The sequence below is a fragment of the Panicum hallii genome, chromosome 1 (genome assembly GCF_002211085.1).
Source record: "Panicum hallii strain FIL2 chromosome 1, PHallii_v3.1, whole genome shotgun sequence".
In the NCBI taxonomy this organism is placed as follows: Eukaryota; Viridiplantae; Streptophyta; class Magnoliopsida; order Poales; family Poaceae; genus Panicum; species Panicum hallii.
The window spans coordinates 47784137-47801868 of NC_038042.1; the positions used below are offsets into that span (position 1 = coordinate 47784137).

Below are 17732 nucleotides of genomic sequence, written 5' to 3' on the forward strand. Positions count from 1 at the left end.
GCATTAGCACTCGACAAAAAAGAGTTACTACTAGCAAAATGCAAGAATTAATATATGTAAATTAGCAGTTGATCAAAAAGTTCATATAGAATATGACTAATAAATAGATAAATGTAAGAATTAAAATATAGAAAAAAATTACTAGTGAATTTGTATAGTGATTAATAAGAAAATTAGAAAGAAAACTAGCTAAATAAATAGTATAGGTCAAATGCAAAAAAAAAATAAAAACCTAAATTTGAGTTAAAAAGGGACTACAACTTCAAATTTTTTATGTCAAATAAAGTTAAGAAATAGCTAAATCAAAAATTAAAATTAATAAAATTAGTAGTTGAAAGATATCTAGGCCCCTTAGTGGGTTCTGGTGTTAGATGATAAAGCACATGTATATTTAATCGTATTATCAAGCATGTGTACAGATGCTGAGGGTGAATAAGCAAAACGTATTACGAAGCATGACCCTCAAAAAGCAAATGAAAAGCAGTGTTTCATATAGAATATTACGAAGCATGATCTATAGGTGTTGACGTGGTAGTTGTGGTCAAGAGAACTTATAAAAACCATGAGAATCAAATTTACCACTATAAACAGCCTTCTTATGAAATTCCCTGCTGAACCCGGAGTGTCCGGGTTCCGGCTCGAAATGTCCGGACACAAAAGTCCGGAGTATCCGGACAAATACCCGGAGACTCCGGGTAACTGTTCCCCGTCCGTAAAATTCTTTAAGTCCGGAGTCTACAGACCCTAGTGCCCGGAGTATCCGGACATATATCTGGAGTATCCGAGTACCCTTTAGCCAACGACTAGTTTTCTGTGAGAGGGGATATAAATACCTCCATACCCCTTCAATCATACTCTCTTGCTCACTTCGACCAGAAACGCCCACAAGCTAAAGAAGAAGTCGCTCACTTCCCCTTTCTTCATTCTTGAGTGATTTTCTTTGAGGATTTAAGTGAGGTTGTTGCAAGAGCAAAAATTTTATGCTAATGAGCTTCCATTTCATCTTTTGAGCATATCATCCTAATCTAGCTGGTGGATTCAAGTTTGTTACTCTTGGAGCTTCAAGCTCCTAGACGGCTAGGCATTGCTCGTGAGTGCTCAAGCAACTTGTGAGCACCACAGGAAGTTTGTAATCGTTATTCGTCTCGGAAGAACATATAGTAAATGACCTTGTTTTTGAGCGTTGATCTCACTCTTGGGAGAGGAGCATATGGGTTCTTGAGCACCTTCTCCTGAATCCTTCCTCAACGGAGATGTAGCTCCTTTGGGAGGGAACTTCAGGAAATAAATTTTATTTCTCTCCTGTGCTCTTACTTGTTTTACTGGTTATTTGCTTGTGAGACTAACTTTTTAGGGTTTGTGAGCATCTGTATCTTTATTTTGTGTAGATTGTTTTATACCCGGATAGTCCAGATATTATCTCCGGAAACTCCAGAAGCAAAGTCCAGAGTATCCGGACATATATCCAGAGTATCCGGATATCTGTGTTACTGACACTATTTAAAGTGTTTTAAGTTTCAGATTAACCTGTTCACCTCCTCTCTAGGCATCTTGAGGTCCTTTCAATTGTTATCAGAGTAGGGTTTCTCTATTTTAGAGCTTAACCGCTTGAAGAATCAAGATATTGGTAACACTTCATCAAAGGCTCCCATCAATCCAACCGATGAAGTTGACAACGAGAAGTCATCGGGAAAGCCTAAGGATAATAAGAGTTCTTCTTCCAAAGACAAGAAAAAGAATGATCAACACGAAAAAAAAGAAAATAAGTTGGAAACAACCGACGATGAGATGTCGTTCCAAGAGTGGACGGTATGGAAGAAGAAAAAGAAGAAGCTGCAAAGAAAGAAAGAAAAATCCAACACCAAAATTATAATCGAGTCAAGTGATGACTCCGACACCGATTACAAGAAAAGATTCTTAAGCTCATCAAAAATGAAGAAAAGAGCCAACTATCATTGAGTGGCTCATGACTACACCTTTCGAATCCCAAGTGATCACAACGCTTCAATTCACTTGGGAAAGCCGCCTTACTTTAATAGGACGGGCTACAATCAATGGAAGACTAAGATGTTTGGCTACTTGAGTGTAATTCACAAGGATCTTTGGAAAATTATGAAAGTAGGTTGTGAACTTCCGGATGAAGATGAAACTCCAACTCCGGTTCAAGCATATGTGATGAAACGCAACTATCATGCTTTGAACATTATTCACACCTCCGTAAGCCCCGAAGAGTTTAACAAGATTGAAGACACTCTCACCGCCAAGGAGGCTTGGGATACACTCCAAGTGAATCATCAAGGATCAAAAAAAATTTGTAAATCAATAATCAAGACATTAGAAGATGAACTAAATCTCTTTTCAATGAAAAAAGATGAAACCGTCAAGGAAATATACAACCGGATGAAAAAAATCACCAATCAAATCAAGTCACTCGGTGGAGACAAATGGGGTGATAGTGAGATAGTAGACAAGCTCTTGACTGTCTACATGGTTAGAGACATCACACTACCTAACTTGATAAGGGCTGAAAGAGGTTTCAAGTACTTTACCGTCGAAAATATTTATGGAAGAATATAAACTCATCATGATCAATTGAAGAGAGTCAAGATCAATCAAGATTTGGCAGAACTTCAAGAACAAGCAACAAAGAACAATGGATTGGCTCTCCAAACAAATTCAAAGAGCATAGAGAAGGCAACAAAACCTTCAAGATATGATGACTCGAGTAGTGATGAAGATGATGAGCTAGATGATGAGGAAATGACTTACTTCATCAAGAATTTTAGAAGGGTTATGAAGAAGACTAACTTTCAAAAGTTTGGCAAAAATAAGAGCAAGTATGAGCCAAGAAGAAGATCAAGCAAGCCTTATTTTGGTTGCAAGAAAATTTAGCACTTTATTGCGGATTGTCCGGAAGAGAAAAAGAAAAAAGACAACAAACAGAGCTTATCCAAGAGGAACAAGCCAAGATAGAAGAAATATGCCAGTAAAGCTCATCTTGGTCAAGAATGGGATTCAAATAAAGAAAGCAACTCTGACAATGAAGATGTTGCAACCATGACATTCAAAATCTCTTCTTCTCATCAACCAAGTTTATTTGAAGATCTCACCGATGATAAAGATCAAGGCCCAATCATGTGCCTTATGGCAAAGAACATGAAGGTAACATCCCCAAACTCATCGGATGGTGAACTAGATGAGGAAGATGAAATTGCTAGTCTTGTCACATAATATGGCAAAAAAGCGGAACGTAAAATGATGAAACTAATAATAAAACTAGATGATATGAATGAGACTCTTGAATCACAAGAAAAAATGCTTAGGCTTAAGAGAGAGAAATCCGAATCTCTTAAAAAGAACCATACCAATAAAAGGAAGGAAAACAAGAGGCTTCAGAACTCTCTCAAAATAAGGATGGTATATGTCTTGAGATAGAAGAGTCACTTACTTGTGAAAGAAGAAAGGTGAATGACTTGACCAAGAAACTTTCTTTGATCAAAGACACCAATGCCAACTTGAAAAGTGGTAATGAGAAACTTCAAAAAAACATAATAAGCTTGGAAGCCATTCACACGGCACTTGAAGTTAAAGTGAACACCCTTTTGGAAAGCTACTCTAAAGCTTGTGAGTCATCAAAGTCATCTAGTCCTTCAGCTAGTAACGGTTGTGCATAATACTTTAATATTGATGTTCAAACTTGTGCTACTAACCATGCCAAAATGTATGCCATGAATAAAGAGATTACTAGATTCACTCAATTAGTGCAAGAAGAAGCACCATCTCACAAGCAAGTACTCAAGACAAATCACTCACCAAGGGTAGGTAAGTTTGAGAAGCATACCAAGAGATTTGGATCAAAGTACATGAGCAAGTATGGCTTTGAGAAATGTAAAAGACTTGGAAAGAATGAAGATGGTGCATCTCAAACCATCCTATATGTCAAGAACAATAAGAAGGATCCACATGGGTGATTGATAGTGGATGTGCAAATTATATAACCGGAGAAGGAAGTATGTTTGAATGTTTGAAGGAATCCGATGGTGATCGTTACATTACTTTTGCCGGAAATCAAAAGGGAAAAGTGCTTCCGGTAACATTGATTGAAACTCAAAATTCTCTCTTTCAAAGATTCTTTTAGTTGAGTCACTTGGCTATAATTTGTTGTCCATATCACAACTTTATGCCTCGAGCTTCAATTATTTATTCACTAACGAGGGTGTGTCCGTCATTAGGAGAAGCGATGGCTCCATTGCCTTCAAAGGTGTGCTCAAGGGAAAGTTTTATCTAGTGCATTTTTTACAAGAAAAAGCTCAACTTGATACATGTTTGGTGGCAAAGTCTAACTTGGGTTGGTTATGGCATCGCCGACTAGCCTACGTTGGGATGAGAAATCTCAACAAGTTTCTAAAGGGAGATCACATCTCCGTCCATAGCAAACCACGGATAGTGTTCAAAAGTAACGACGTGCACTTTTAGGGATGCATCTTCGATTATCATAATACAATGGCAAATATTCTTGGGAGCATATAGTTATACCTAAGACAATATGAGAGCATGCATTATGGGGATATCAAGGGGTGATTGAAGGAAAAAGAAAAGAAAGTGTATTATACTTATGGTGGTATATATATTCAACCACTTATCTAAATCTTATTCTACAAGTTTAGAAATAATTTATTTATCATGCACAGTAACTAGAACACTTAAGAGAAATTTTGTACGTCGCAAGTATTTTAAAAAATAATATTCATATCAAAATAAAATATATGTTATTAAGTTACTTTCAGTAAATACCTAAAAGATGTATTTCTGTAAAAGCATTTATTTTCTTCTAAACTATTATCCAAAAATACACCACAAAATATAGCAAAGAAAAATAATTATTCACCATGTCTGGACCACGACCATTAGGAAAAAATAATTATAATGATACAACTAAATAAAACTATTTGCACTCAATTTTTTAAAGTAAAAACAAATTTTTTAAAGTAAAAAAATAAAAATTTAAGGTAAAAACTAGGTACCCATGCTATTGTGCGGGGCACCTCGCTAGTTCTTTAAGACGTCAAGGAAAAGAAAAAGACTGCTTGGCATAACCATAGCGTGCCCAGCGCTTCAGATTCTTTTTTCTATTCCGGTTTTAAGATGCGCCTCAAAGTTTGGGTACCTTCAAATAGTGCGCGCGTCAATATATTGCAGCATGCAACTCGCTCATTGCTGAAGAGGCAGAGATCCAGGCAGCTTCACTTGGAAGGTTCTGAAGCAAATGCTTTTCTAACGCTAGCAGACTATTATGCAATCTTTGCACTTGACCAATACTTCAGCTTTCAGGAAGGGAAAGGTCACAACCACGACCTACATTCTTTCTCTCTCTTTTAACCTTTCCTGCGTTTCAGATCCATACAAAGAGCCAGCAGAGGGCTTGGGAGCCATCAGAGATCCGGCGGAAATTAAACTATCGCTAGTTTTGTTTCAGATGGGCTGGCATCGTCCTTGTAGTGCCCTTTCTTCGTTACATCCCATGCCGCCACGAAATTATATGTCCCTGCTCTCCACATCTGGTCACTTTAATACAACAACAGCTATATACACTGCTTAAAAAGGATTTTTTAGGAGCGGGTAAAAATATACTTTTAGAGGCGGGTGCGGTATCCGCTTCTACTTCTTGCAATTAGAAATATTATTTTTAGAAGCGGGTAATACGCCCGTCTCTGAAATCAATTTTCAAAAAATTTAAAAAAATAGAAAAAAAAGAAAAAATATTGTAGCCAACCACCCACCATCATAAGCCCCCATACTATCAAGGTATAATTTTTTGATCAAATATGCACAGTTGCATCACCCAGGATTCAACCTTGCGCGTACCTTCCTATCCACCACACTACATTATCACTTGTGATTCTATGGGGTATACTATTCTTTTATATTAACTTAGAAATTAATTTGTAGAGGCAAGTGACGCTATCATCCATTTCTAGGGACGGATGATGCCACCACCCGCCCTAGGGGCGGATGATGCCACCACTCGTCCGTAAAAATATTTTTCTACTTTATTTCGAAATTAATTTAAATCTTTACATATAGCAAAATAAATAAAAAAGTGAAAGAGTGAATTACATCAGGCATCCCTGAACTTGTTCCGAGGTCTCATCTACGTCCTCAAACTTCAAAAGTGCTAATTCTAGGTCCCTAAACTTGAGTTAGAACAGAGGTGGACGTCCAAAACTCCCATCCCTACCCGTCGTTGCTTGCGTGGCGTGCCAACCTGGATGTGAGGAAGTTTTAGTTACGTTTTCAAAGTTATTTTTTCATGGTACCCCCTCACCTTTTTTGAACAGAGGACAAGGAATGGAGGAGTTTGTTTACCCGGTGAATCATGGAGATATTTCGAGACTAATAATTTGAACTAAGCCGGCATTAAAAAAGAGCACAAACTATGACCCATTTAACCTCAACAGAAATAATAATATATATAATTCAACTAGGAATAAGTAAAGTTTCTTATATAATTATCAGAAAGTATATGGCGTCCACGAAAGTTCAACTAGACCTCCATCAGGTAATTAGCAAAAGCTTACAGTAAAGGAACTGTAGCAATCATGTAAGCTTCGTACAAAAAGATAGCTATGTGCTATTCAAAAAACTTGTCTTTAAAAGCATATACAATATCCCCCTGTGTTGTACAAGCAAAAGAATTATTCGTCCACGTAGGCATGCCACGCAAGCAAGCAGGGGTCCTTCTTATGCCAGGTAGATAGGGATGGAAGTTTTGGACGTCCACCTCTGTTCAAACTCAAGTTTAGGGACCTAGAATTAGCACTTTTGAAGTTTGGGGACGTAGATGAGACCTCGGAATAAGTTCAGGGATGCCTGATGTAATTCACTCAAAGTGAAACTTCTACACTATGATTATTGTGAACGGTAGATAAAAAAATATACCAAGTATATTTCAGTGTATATAAAGGTTAAGATTGTGGAAATCTCAAAGTATGATTTGAGTTACATGAGATACTATATAGTCATAGCTATTAGACAATTTATAATAATTTTTTTCACTATTAGATGACCTTAAATGAAAAAACTATCAACTGCAATTTGTAGATCTCATCAATCTCTACACTTTTGGTATAAGGTTTGACTTCATCCAACATTGTATAAAAAATTATAATTTTTTACATGAGAGTATTTGTAGGGGCGGGTCATGCCATAACCCGTCCCTACAAATACATTTTTAGAAGCGGGTGAACTGTTACGATAATCTCGCTTCGCTTCATTTGTAGAAGCAAATATCTTTTGGCCGCTTTAGAAAACGTAGCGTCTCTACAAATTATTTTTATAGTAGCGATAGGTCAGATGGACACGCAAATGGAGAACCCCCGAAATTGTTCGACACTACACGTCTATAGCTCACAAGGACATGCAGCAGCTCTCCTGAAGTCAGTAAGAGCTTTGCTTTGCGGCACTCGAATTGTTTTGTGGGCGACGGGGGCTCCGCCGGAGCCGGAGCCGGAGCAACGCGCAACGCGGTCACGAAAACTTTCTCGAATCGACTCCTTGGAGACGAAGCGACATGTGACTCACCCCATCGCCAACATGGGAACTCCGGGAGCTGGCGGGCATGTCCGGTCCAATCGTCAAACCATAACGTGACTGCCCAAACTGTCATACGTCCATAGAAGCTTCTACGGCCACACCGACTCTAGCGTAGCTCAAAGTACGAGTGCTCGCTGCCCAGGAAGAGAGCAGCACCATGGTCCATGGACGCTGAAACCGGAAGCTAAGCTAGCTCCATGTTATCAGCAGCGTGGAAGTCTTGGGCAACTTAGATACGGCAGTTTAATTCGACCACGTCATTGCTGATTCTTCTGCTTGGGCTCAGAAATTATTTATTTGAGGTTTGTGGCTTTCTGCACAGTGCTACGTATATAGACTGAAGTACGGCTACCTAGATGGGTACATGGCTAGCTTGTTTTTTCCCTTCTCTTTTCTCATTTCTTTTTCCTGCTTCTTCCTTCAGCTCGAGATGTGTCATGCGTGCAGAGACAGAACTGGACCGAGATCTCGCACGCTACCAGTGCTGGGCGGCGGAGAGCAAGCAGCTCATATTTTATTTCCGCGCGCCCGCCGCACCAAAGTGTTTTGGCCAACGTCACCTGCCAATGCACGTTTCCAACGTAACAAGCCCGTACCCTGCACAACACGGGTAGTAGTCATCAGGTACACAAGCATCGAGCGCATGCGTATAAGTAGGATCAAACGTGGCATTAGGAGGTATGTAGATCTTGTATAGCCAGCATAACACGAGGTATATATGGAAATGCTGGAGCTTACGCTTACCCATAGGCATTAGGCATCAAATTCCTTTGGCTAATTAAATATTCCTTTGCGGTTTCTACATTTTATAGGGTGGATAATTGATCCGGAACTGCATACGGGCAATGTATTGTAAGGCCACGTTAATGGAATAATGGGCAATAGACACATCCGCATATATATATATATATACACACACACATATATATATATATGTTATTCTTTTATATTAACTCTGAAAGTGATTTGTAGGGGCGGGTGACGCCACTAGAAACGATTTATATACACTGAAATTTATCTATAGTTCACAATAACCATAGTGTAGAAGTTTCACTTTTTTGATTTATTTTGCTATATGTAAAGATTTAAATGAATTTTCAGAATAAGATTGAAAAATATTTTTAGTGGCGGAGGTGGCGTCACCCATGATGACTTAAGTTGTATGAGATACTGTATAGTCATAGCCATATATAGATTCATAATAATTTTTTGGATAATTAAATGACCTTAAATGAAAATATTATCACTACAAAATTTTAGGTCTAGTCATTTTCTACAATTTTGACATAAAGTTTGACTTCATCCGAGATCATACAAAAAAAATATAATTTTTTTACGTGAAACTATTTTTAGGGACGGGTGACCATGACCCGCACCTAAAAGTGCATTTTTAAAAACGGGTGATGCCATCACCCGTCCCTAGAAATACCACCATTTTCGGAGGCGGGTGGTGACGCCACCCGCCCCTAGAAATATTATTTTTAAGGACGGGTCGGATGCTATAGTATTCCTGCTCCTCCAGTACCCTGCTCCATTTGTAAAATCGGATTACTTTTTGACTCACTAGAAAAGGGGACGTTGCTGCAAATCATTTTTGTATAATGAGCTCTGGGTGGACGTACAATGGAGAAAGGAGCGAAGAAAGGAGTGAACATTGTTGCTCTCATTCAAGAGCGTGCCTTTGCACGTGTCCAAAGAAAAGAACCGGAGATAGGTTAAAAGAGAAAAGGGGTAAGGAAAGGAGTGCGTGGGCCAATTATATTGATAATCAGGAGAGAAAGAGTGAGCAGCTAGTACATCATGTCTGCTAGCTCTTGGTATTGTCCGAAAGAGAGAAAAGCTAGCTCATTTTTAAGTGATTGTCTTAAGCATGCTTCCCAATCTTCAGTGACCAGTATTTATTTCCTCCAATCAAGTTTATTTGTTTTGGGTTGCGCGCTAAAGTTAGACTAATGATGGAGAAGTCGGCTTTTATACTCTCTCTTTAGATGAATTGACAATGGAATGGCAAATAAGAGGTAGCTACTGTTGAAAATAGCCTAAAATTGTGACATCCATTCGAGATATCAGTGGGCGCACCTCTATACCCTCTCAGTTGGAGATACCAGAGAGACGCGTGACTTGAGGGGATATAACGGCTCTCGCTGTGTTTTTCATTAAGAAGAAGCAACTGGTTTCCGGTCAAGAAAACTCCAAACTCTGACTGCGACGTTCATAATGTTTGTGTAGTACATGTCTACTTGAGCTGCCTTCGTGTATGCAGCATAATGTAGAGACAGCCGGGTTAATTAACCATGAGCAGTGAGTGACGTGCTCCATGGCTGCCAGCAGCCGACACCAGAACCAAATGAAGCCAAGGCAAGCACACTGCAATTCGTAAACAAATGGGCCCAATTAGCTGCAGGTGTGGCTGAAACCTAATCTCATGTCTGCTTTCTTGACCTTAAGCCCGGAACCCCCAGGTCCGCCAGAAACCTTGGGCGTCCACCTGCGAGCCAACCCGACCATGTGCTCCGCTCCAAGCTCTAGAGGCTAGCTAGAAATGGTAGCTCGGGCGGGCGGGGCCCCACGCACGCGTTCCCTTCCCGAGGCGACGGCCACGTCCTTTGGCCACCCTCATGGGCCCGTTGCGGCGGAGCCACGCCACGAGCCGCGACATCTACCGCCTGCACTGCACGCCCGATCCCCCTCTGACTCTCTTGCTCAGAGACTCTTGGCGGCGGCTCTTCGCAGCTCCGATCGCGTGTATAAATCCTTCTTCCCCACGCCGGCGCAGCAATCTAGTTGGATCATCTGCCGTTCGTGTCAGGTCAGGCGACCACCGACTACGCACGCAGGCAGGGCGTGTCTGCTAGCGCGTGCGTCTATGAACCACGGCATCCACGGCCGGAGGCATCCGTTCTCTGAGGCGGCGATGGAGCACGACGTCCCGCACGGTGGCGGCGGCGCGGGCGAAGCGTTGGAGGCGGCGGCGGCGCCGGAGCCGGAGCTGGAGCAGGAGGAGCTCAGCGACTCGGAGTCGGGCGCCGAGTCCATCGAGGTCTCCGACCTCAAGCGCCGCATGTGGAAGGACCAGATGCTGCTCAACAAGCTGGAGGGCCGCGCGGGCGCCTTCCGGGCCGCCGCCGGGGCGGGGCCGTCCAGGCCGCTCGCGCCGCCGGGCGCGGGCGGGCTGCTGGGGGAGGAGGAGCCCCCCGAGGTGCGGTGCCGCCGCAAGGCGATGCTCCGGGCGCAGGACGGCGTCCTCCGCCACATGCTCAAGATGATGGAGGCCTGCAACGCGCGCGGGTTCGTGTACGGCGTCATCGACGAGGCCGGCGAGCCCATGTCCGGCTCCTCCGACAGCCTCCGCGGCTGGTGGAAGGACAACGTCAGCTTCGACCGCGCCGGGCCCATGGCGCTCACGGGCCCCGCCGGCGAGAGCCCGCGGGGGATCGCGTCCTGCCTCCACATGCTCCAGGACATCCAGGACAGCACACTCGGCTCCGTGCTCTCCGCGCTCATCCAGCACTGCGAGCCCCCGCAGCGGAGCTTCCCGCTGGAGCGCGGCCTGGCGCCGCCCTGGTGGCCGACGGGGCACGAGGCCTGGTGGGGCTCCCAGGGCGAGGTCCAGGCGCACCAAGGCGTGCCACCGTACCGGAAGCCGCACGACCTCAAGAAGGCCTGGAAGATCAGCTTGCTCAGCGCGGTGATCAAGCACATGAGCCCGCGCTTCGATCAGATGCGCAAGCTCGTGTGGCAGTCCAAGCGCCTGCAGCAGAAGATGAGCGCCAAGGAGACGGAGACGTGGTCCAAGATCCTGAGGCAGGAGGAGGTGCTCAGCCGCCGCTTCAAGAGCTCGCTGCAGATCACGCCCCTCGACGACGAGGAGGAGGGGGACGGGGACGGGGACGACGACGGCGACGGCCTGGAGGGCGTGGGCGGCCGTGCGCACGACAAGCGCAAGCGGGAGCTGATCAGCACAAGACACAACAGCGGGAGCACCAGCAGATGGGGAGGGAGCGGGGAGCTGGCCGTCGTGCTGCCGGAGCTGGCCGGCCTGCTGGCGGATGAGAGCCTGAGCCCGATCGACGAGCTGGCGAAGCTGTTCTACAGCCACGCGCCTGCTGATCAGGGCGGCGGCCACCTGGAGAACGGCGCCGCCGCGATGCTGCCTCCCGGGGAGCTGGACCTGTGTGGTATCGACGCCGTGCCGCCGGACGTGCTGTTCGACCTGATCGGGAGCTGCTCGGGGCTGGAAGACGTGTTCCGCCTGATGGAGGAGGACTGAATTGCCGCGGTGGCCCGCGCGTCGCCACGCGATAGGCCCGGTTGGGCGGGAAGGAATGAGGTGGCTCGTTGCTGATGGTTGGGTGTTAGCTAGTCAAACTAGTACGAATGTTGGAGGTGCTTGTTTTCTGTGAGCTCATCGCCATGGGGAGGGAATTGTGACTGAGCGAGTCTGTAACGCGTGGCCTGAATATAGAGATTTGGACTGGATGAAGAAGGTAGCGTGAGAATGAGATGATGCGTGGTAACATCGACGGGGGTAAACTCATGACGAACACATTTTTATTCGAAATCACTAAATTAACCTCAATTGCTAAAAGTCTACCTGGATCTTGATTCAAAAATTGTGCAGTTGGATCTCGGTCCCATTATGTTTTATATTTCCTGCGTACAGCCGGCCGAAAATTGGGTGCCAATGCAATCCCAGATGTCGTGCCACTGGAACAACGTTAGCACGAGGGATTAGCCTTCTAATTTTTCATTGTTGACGAGATGTCGTTTGTTAGCAGCAATAGCAAGAAAGAAACGTTGGGGGCTTATCTTCGTTCATCTTCCTCCATTCTTCACCCCTCTTATTTCTATCTCTCTTTCCCTATTCTCCTCCTATCCTCACTCCCTTCTATCCATGGAGCTCCAAGGGTAGGGGGCTTGAGCCCGCCCTGCCCCTATGCTGCATCTGCCTCTATTACTCGTAGTAACGAGACATACAGTGATAAAATGGATGACAAGTGGGCGAGCAATGAGGTGGCACCATTAACCACGATGGAAGAAGAACAAGGACATAAAGAGATGTCTCAATGATAACAACCCTCGCTATGTTTGTACAATGGGTGAGCTTCTAGGGGCGAGGGTGTTGCTGGATATTGGCAATGGATATCGGTATATTGGAGAAGATGAAACAATGCAAGAATAAAAGATATTCGGATGGAAGTTGGATATCGAAGATATGGATAACAAAGGGCAAAAAATTTAGACAATTGCATTATTCATTTATTCTACTCGAGGGCAATGTCCTCATCTTGGAGGTAAGTATTGATTATTATGGTATCCCAAATTCCCAATAAATAGCAGCGATAGGGATAATGGGCATTGCAAGGAGCTGGGAGGAAGTGAACTATCAGTATATTTTTGTGTAAAGATACAAAAATTTATACTGAACTAGCCATCTTAGATTTAAAATCTTTTCAGATTGATTGTAATCCTAATAAACTTACACTCGGTCGGTGTCTTTCCACTGGTTAAAAATAAAATCACCTCCATAAAGAAACCATAAATTTCGACTACCTTTCTTGAAAAGAACGATCTCCACATATATCATTCTGACGGAATGGTAAATAGAAGGTGAGGTGATGCTTTGCAGTCTTATCCTTGTGATTAATTTGCAGACCAGGCGGATATGGAATTGTGGGCCATTCAAATTTACGGTCGTCCAGAAGGAGCCTTGCGTACGATCGATTTCCGACCGGCGGTCGGAACGCCTTCCCACTAGCAGCCCCTTTCCCGGTTCGTTAATTTTAAAGAATATACAAAGACAAATATTCTATCCAAAATATTTTGAACATAAAAACTGTGTTTCAAGCAATTTATACAAATTTTTCAAACAGAAAAGTTTTGCATATACAGTTTTCTGAAACACAAAATTTTGTGGAAAAAATTATAAAAAACAAGAAAACAAAATTGGAACACATTTTTTTGATAGATTTGGAGAACAAGAGATTGGAAATGAATTTCCAAGCAATAACTCTTAAAATAAAAAGGATGAAACAAAAAATTTGGAAGCAAAAATTAGGATCCGACTCAAAAATAAAAAAATCTGAATAAAAATATATCAAACAATAAAAAATCTGAACAACAAATTCATGAAACAACAAAAAGTTTTATGGACAACTTTTAGAAAAAAATTATAAAAAAAGAAGAGGAGAAAAAAATTGAGCTAGTTGTCGTCGTGCTCGTCACCTTTGGGCCTTGCCACTCTCGCCCGCCACGGGAGTTCCAGCCGCCACGCCTTTGCTCGTCGTGGGAGATCCACGCCTCCTCGCTCCCTGCAGGCTGCAGGCTCCACCACAGGCGTCCTCTTGCGGAGCTCCACGCCTGCTTGCTCCCTGTTGCCGTAAGCTCGGGATCCGGCAAAGAGAAGAGAGAGGAAGAGGAAAGGGAAAGGAGAAAGCTGCCCTAGACGGGACGAGGATGGCGGATAGGAGGAGATAAGACGCGGGCGTAGGACCCGCCACGTGAATCAGCTGTGCGGGCGCTCAGGATCGACTATCGGTTTCCCAACATCTGGTCACCTGCAGAATTAGCTTTGCTTGGAATTGTTACGCAAGGTTTATTTATGCATGCCTCCCCCCCTACCCAAACAACATTTTTCTAAATTAAAGGTTTTCTTGTTTTCTTATGGGTTTCATTTCCATTTGAGTGGCTGATTTTTTACGCTGGTTCGCCAGACCTAACACAACCCTCCATATTTTCTCATTGCGGGCTTGGGACCGGCAAAGGTTTCTTAGTACGACAGTTGATGGGGAGATATAGAGAGGAGAAGAAGGACTTACACATGATCTTTATTGATCTAGAGAAGGCGTATGATAAAGTACCAAGAGACGTCATGTGGTGGGCCTTGGGAAAACACAAAGTCCCAACTGAGTATATTATCCTCATCAAGGATATGTACAAGGATGCGATGACTTGTGTTCGAACATGTGATGGCGATACCAGTGACTTTCCAATTAAAATAGGACTACATCAGGGGTCAGCATTGAGCCCTTATCTATTTGCTTTGGTGATGGATGAGGTCACAAGGGACATACAGGGTGATATCCCTTGGTGTATGCTCTTTGCTGATGATGTGGTGCTAGTTGACGAGAGTAGGGCAGGGGTTAATACGAAGTTGGAGCTGTGGAGACACACGTTAGAGTCGAGGGGGTTTAGACTGAGTAGGACCAAGACCGAGTATATGATGTGCGACTTTAGCCCGACTAGGCATGAGGATGGGGACGTTAGCCTCGAAGGTCAAGTGCTGGCCAAGAAGGATACTTTTCGGTATCTAGGATCAATGCTTCAGAAAGATGGAGACATTGATGAAGATGTTAGGCATAGAATTTCAGCCGGTTGGTTGAAATGGCGGCAGGCTTCTGGCGTCCTCTGTGACAAGAAGGTGCCACAAAGGCTAAAAGGTAAGTTTTATAGGACGGCGATTCGCCCGGCGATGCTATACGGTGCTGAATGTTGGCCTACAAAAAGGCGACATGTGCAGCAACTGAGTGTAGCAGAGATGCGTGTGCTGCATTGGTTCTACGGGCATACAAGAAGGGATAGAGTTCGGAACAAAAAGATTCGAGATAGGGTCGGGGTGGCACCTATCGAGGAGAAGTTGATTCAACATCGGTTGAGATGGTTTGGACATATACAACGGAGGCCTCCCGAGGCGCCGGTGCGTAGTGGAGTTTTAAAGCGGGATGATAATGTAAGGAGAGATAGAGGAAGATCTAGACTAACTTGGGATGAGACGGTCAAGAGAGACCTTAAGGAGTGGAATATTGCTAAGGAATTAGCTATGGATAGGAGCGCTTGGAGATTAGCAATTAATGTATCTGAACCGTGACCTTTGTTACTTTTTGTTTAACCCCTAACTCTTCCTTTGGCTTGTACCTTTTTTGTGTTTCTTATTCTTGTTTTCTGTGGATTTCATCTCTAACCGACCCCAACTTGCTTGGGACAAAAGGCTAAGTTGTTGTTGTAAAGGTTTTCTTGTTTACAAGTGCACAACAAAATACAATACAAGTGTACCGTAATTACAGGTGAAATTAATACAATGAAAAATCTACATCGAGAGGGCTCTCGTTTTAGTGTATCGCGAGAGCCCGATGATCTGGAAAGCAGAGGATAAAAGGACAGAAAATCGAGACAAGAAAGTAACACATTACCGGCGGTGTTCTATTCTCCGGCGAGTGTCATTCGGTTCAGAGTTTCGGGTTGGGGGAGGGGATTGGTGAGTGCCGGGTCCAGAGGGATGGCCGGTGGGGGAGGCGGGCGGACCGACGGTGGTGCTGGGTTGTGGGGGGGAGGGTGGGATGTCAGATCTGGAACCACAAGACTGTGCACATGGCGTACTTATTCTATGATAAGGGGTGGGATATGGCTCACACACTACACCAGTTGTAACTACTCGTATACGAGTAGGACTAGTCAGAATAGAAGAAAACTAACCGAGTAGTACTCGGGTAGGACTCCTAAGATAGTATTGGGTTAGAACTTTCATGTAACCCTGTCTCCCTTCCCCCCACCCCCCTAACTATATAAGGGTGGGCAGGGACCCCCTCCAAATATTACATCATCTAAGGCAATACAATCCACCACACAAAACGTAGAGTATTACGCTCTCAGTGGTCCAAACCTGTCTGAAGTTTCGTGTTCCTTGCACCTTCGAGTTTCTAATCTCGGTGACACCCGACCTACAATCTACCACCTCAGGGGTATCCCTCGGTGGACTTAGAGGTTAAACATCGATAGCTGGCGCGCCAGATAGAGGTGTTCATCATGCATCCACCGATGAACTCGATGACATCTTTCAACTTCACTAGCGCCGTGCTCGATGAGGGCACAAGTTTCGTCTTCGGCTCATGGGTCTGCGTCCCTGACGGCGCAGGCAGCTTTTGTTAGCACTTCATCGACGACATGAAGGCGGAGGCATCTGCGGCAGCTCAATGCAGCGATCTCGATGAGTTCATCGACAACAACGATGAGATGCTGCTTCCTGACCTAGCTAGGGAGATCGAGGAGGAGTCCGCTGCCAACGTGATTTCAACTCATGCTGCACCAGGACTTCTGGGGTCACATTCAATCCGATCTAAGGAGGAGCGTACCCGACTTCTATTCAGGCTACACAATACGGCTTCTGTCTCCCAGGAGCTCACTCAATTTGAGTTCCTCTCCGCATTGGAAGAGGACTTGGATAATCTACTCAAGCTCGGAGACACGAGAGCCACCGCTTGTCGGGAGGCCTCGTTTTCGATAAGTACTCGGACTCGGATGATGACTCTGAAACCTTTCTGGGGTTGTCATCTGGGCCTGACTATAACCTCAACGCCACAGGACCGGTTTGTGTATTGGAAGGACATGGAGCCCTCTGAGCTACTCGAATACGACTCCCGCCTTGTGGCCTTCACACAAGAACTGCCTTTTCAGGAAGGCAAGCTCCTCTCTCCCATCATCGAGGAGGGAGAGGGCAGGACAGTACTGTCAGTGTTTTACCACCGCGCTCACCGAGGGATACCTCCGAGGTGGTGAGTTTGTAGGTAGGGTGTCGCCGAGATCAGAAACTCGAAGGCGCAAGGAACACAAGGTTTAGACAGGTTCGGGCCACCGAGAGCGTAATACGCTACGTCCTGTGTGGTTTGTATTTTCTTAGGTGGTAATCGGGTGACCTTCTGGGTGATTCCCTACTTGGAGGGGGTCCCTGTCCGCCCTTATATAGTCTCGAGGGACAGAATTATATGGAAGTTCTAGTCGGGTACAAGCCCAGGAGTCCTACCCGAGTACTTTTCGTATAGTTTTCTACTCTATCTGACTAGTTTTACTACTATATGAGTAGTTCTACTACGCTATGAGTAGTTACAACCAGTCTAGAGTGTGGGCCATATCCCACCCCTTATCCTGTGAGATGTAGGCCATATGCCCAGTCCCGCATACCCGGGTCTGACAAGTACTCGTCGACTATGGCTCCAGCGGAGAGTTTTTCTCGCAACGTCACATCTACATGGCCTATCTCCACGAGCATTACGATGACGATGAACCAGGAAGAGAGTACGACGACGAACTACTCGTAGACATCTCCGCCGATGAGTGCACGGTAGACGCTCAAGATGAAGACGAGG

At 44.5% G+C, this 17732-nt stretch overlaps 1 protein-coding gene across 1 annotated transcript; it reads left to right on the forward strand.

The window, feature by feature from the left end:
- The first annotated feature begins 10322 nt into the window (after window positions 1-10322).
- LOC112877211 (putative ETHYLENE INSENSITIVE 3-like 4 protein) lies at window positions 10323-12157 on the forward strand. Its single transcript, XM_025941444.1, has one exon. The coding sequence runs from the start codon at window positions 10460-10462 to the stop codon at window positions 11861-11863; it is 1404 nt and encodes a 467-aa protein (XP_025797229.1). The 5' UTR covers window positions 10323-10459; the 3' UTR covers window positions 11864-12157.
- The last annotated feature ends 5575 nt before the right edge of the window (window positions 12158-17732 follow it).